Raw genomic sequence first — 2,500 nt, 5'->3', positions numbered from 1 at the left:
CCCCACAAAATGAAGCATTAACAGGCGGTGGCATATGAAACAGCCTCGCTCGCCGCACTTCCCTTGCCTCTCTATCGCTTTCATCTTCCTCTCGAAGGGATCCTTATTTCCTTTCCTTACTTCTTCAGATATCTTACTATCCCCCATACACTCTCTCTCTCTCTCTCTCTCTCTCTCTCTCTCTCTCTCTCTTACTCCTCTCTCTCTCTCTCTCTCTCTCTTACTCTTTCTCTCTCTCTCTCTCTCTCTCTCTCTCTCTCTCTCTCTCCTCGTCCTACTCTATCAATATTATCTTATATCTCTATCTCTATCTCTATCTCTATCTCTCACTCTCACACTCACTCTCATTCTCATTCTCACTCTCTCTCTCTCCCTTTCCCACTCTCTCCCTTCTTCTAAACCTCGCTCCCTTTATCTCCCTTCCAATCTTTATTCTCTCTCCCTGTCTTCCGTCATCGCTGCCATCCTTCTCTTCATTTTCTTATCTTCCAATCCCTATCCCTCTTCCCTCTTCTGATCGTTCGCTCTCACTCTTCTCTCTTCACTCTTTATCTCCCTCCTTTCAATTCTCGATCCTTTCTTTCTGCCCTCCTCCCTCTTCTCACTCCTCCTCCCTCTCATTCCTTTCTCACTTCTTTTTCTTCCTCCTCTTTTTACTAACTCCATATACTTTTAAAATCTTCACCTCCTTTCTTTTTCCCTCTGTCCATTACATTCCTCTCTCTCTCTCTCTCTATCTCTCTCTCTCTCTCTCTCCCTACCTTTCTCTCTCTCATCCTCTCTCTTCTTTCTGTCTGTCTGTCTGTCTTCTCCTCTCTCTCTCAATTTCCTTCCCTCTCTCTCTCTCTCTCTCACCTCTCCTCCTCTCTCTCACTCCCTCTCTCTCTCTCCCTCCCTCCCTCTCTCTCTCTCTCTCTTTCTCCCTACCCACTCTTTCAATTCTCGTAACCTCTCTCACCCTTCCAATCTCCACTCCCTTTCCCTCTCCTTCTTTCTCTCTTCTCTCTCCTCTAATCCTCGTTCTCCTTTTCTCGGTCCCTTCAAATCTCCGGTTTCTCTCTTCCTCTTTTCCTCCTTCTAATCATCGCTCTCTCTCTCTTCTTAAAACCTTGTTCTCCCCTTCCTCGTCTCTTTAGTTCTCTTACCTTCTAATCCTCGCTCTTTATCTCCCAGTTCTCACTTCGCTCTTACTCTTTCAATCTCAGATTCCTAACCCTCTTCCGCTTCTATCCCCCCCCTTTCCTCCGTCCTTCTCTCTCTCTCGTTCTCGCTCTCGCTCTCTCTCTCTCTCTCTCTCTCTCTCTCTCTCTCTCCTCTCCCCTCTTCCTCCCCCTCTCCCCTCCTTCTCCCTCTTCCTCCTCTTTTTCTCCCTCTCCTTCCCCTCTTCCTCCCCCTCTCCTCTCCCTCTCCTTCTCCCTCTCCCCATCCCCCCTCTCCCCCATTCTCCCCCATCCCCACCTACCTTCCATAGTTAGGGTCGTCCTTGGCCAACCTCGGCGGACCCGTCTTGAACGACCCGCTAAAGGGGTTGTTGGCCATCTTGCTCTGGTGTTTCTTCACGTTTTCGTCGAACATCTTCTTCTTCTCGGCCAGACTGCTGTTCCGCATCGCAACCTGCGAACACAGATGCCGGCGCTTGAACATTCTGTAAGTTGGTTTTATATATATATATATATATATATATATATATATATATATATATATATATATATATATATATATATATATATATAATTTTTTTTTTCATGTGTGTGTGTTTGTCGTAGAGAGAGAGAGAGAGAGTGAGAGTGAGAGAGAGAGAAGAGAGAGAGAGAGAGAGAGAGAGAGAGAGAGAGAGAGAGAGAGAGAGAGAGGAGAGAAAGATAGAGAGAAAGAGGAGAGAAAGAGGAGAGAGGAGAGAGGAGAGAGAGAGAGAGAGAGAGAGAGAGAGAGAGAGAGAGAGAGAGAGAGAGAGAGAGAGAGAGTGAGAGAGAGAGTGTGTGTGTCTGACCGAGCCTGCAAGATGCCTAAAGGCTAATAACACTGTATACCTTTATAGTCTTCCTACGATGCAGTTTACTACAAAGTGAAATAACATTGTATTAACTCTTGTTAACCACGAGTTTATTATCAGTCGTAACCAGCTTTAAGAAACGTCAAATAACCGTACGTTACTGGTACGGCCGATATATAAATAGATCGCTTTGAATTCATGAAGGTTAACAGGTCTTAAGAAAGTGGACACGTACATACCAAGGCGTATGACTCTTTCCGTGTTAAAAAGTGCTAAGTATCCTCCTAAGAATAAAGGAGTTGAAGAATGAGCAGATAAATTGATAATCTTGTAAACTTCCCTCTAGAAATGGCAGTAGAAGATTTGACATTCCATTTACAAGGGCAGTTTCGGTGCAAGCACAGAACTCGCCACCGTAGCATTGCGTAAGAGCCGGCAACCCGGGTATACGACCGGCCGAGCGTCCGACGGCCATTGCCGAACACACATACACGTACATACATAGGC

General features: G+C 45.8%; 1 protein-coding gene across 1 annotated transcript in view; it reads right to left on the bottom strand.

The window, feature by feature from the left end:
• LOC119595741 overlaps positions 1 to 2,500 on the bottom strand; it is a gene marked incomplete in the record, with an annotated part of 15,895 nt that overhangs the window by 11,014 nt on the left and 2,381 nt on the right. Inside the window, 1 exon segment of the mRNA XM_037944862.1 lies at positions 1,463 to 1,614. Within this exon segment, the coding sequence (XP_037800790.1) occupies positions 1,463 to 1,614 (152 nt within the window).

This window comes from Penaeus monodon, chromosome 36 (assembly GCF_015228065.2).
Source record: "Penaeus monodon isolate SGIC_2016 chromosome 36, NSTDA_Pmon_1, whole genome shotgun sequence".
Lineage (NCBI taxonomy): Eukaryota > Metazoa > Arthropoda > Malacostraca > Decapoda > Penaeidae > Penaeus > Penaeus monodon.
Note: the sequence above shows the minus strand (reverse complement) of the source record. Positions and strands in the feature narration are given on the sequence as shown.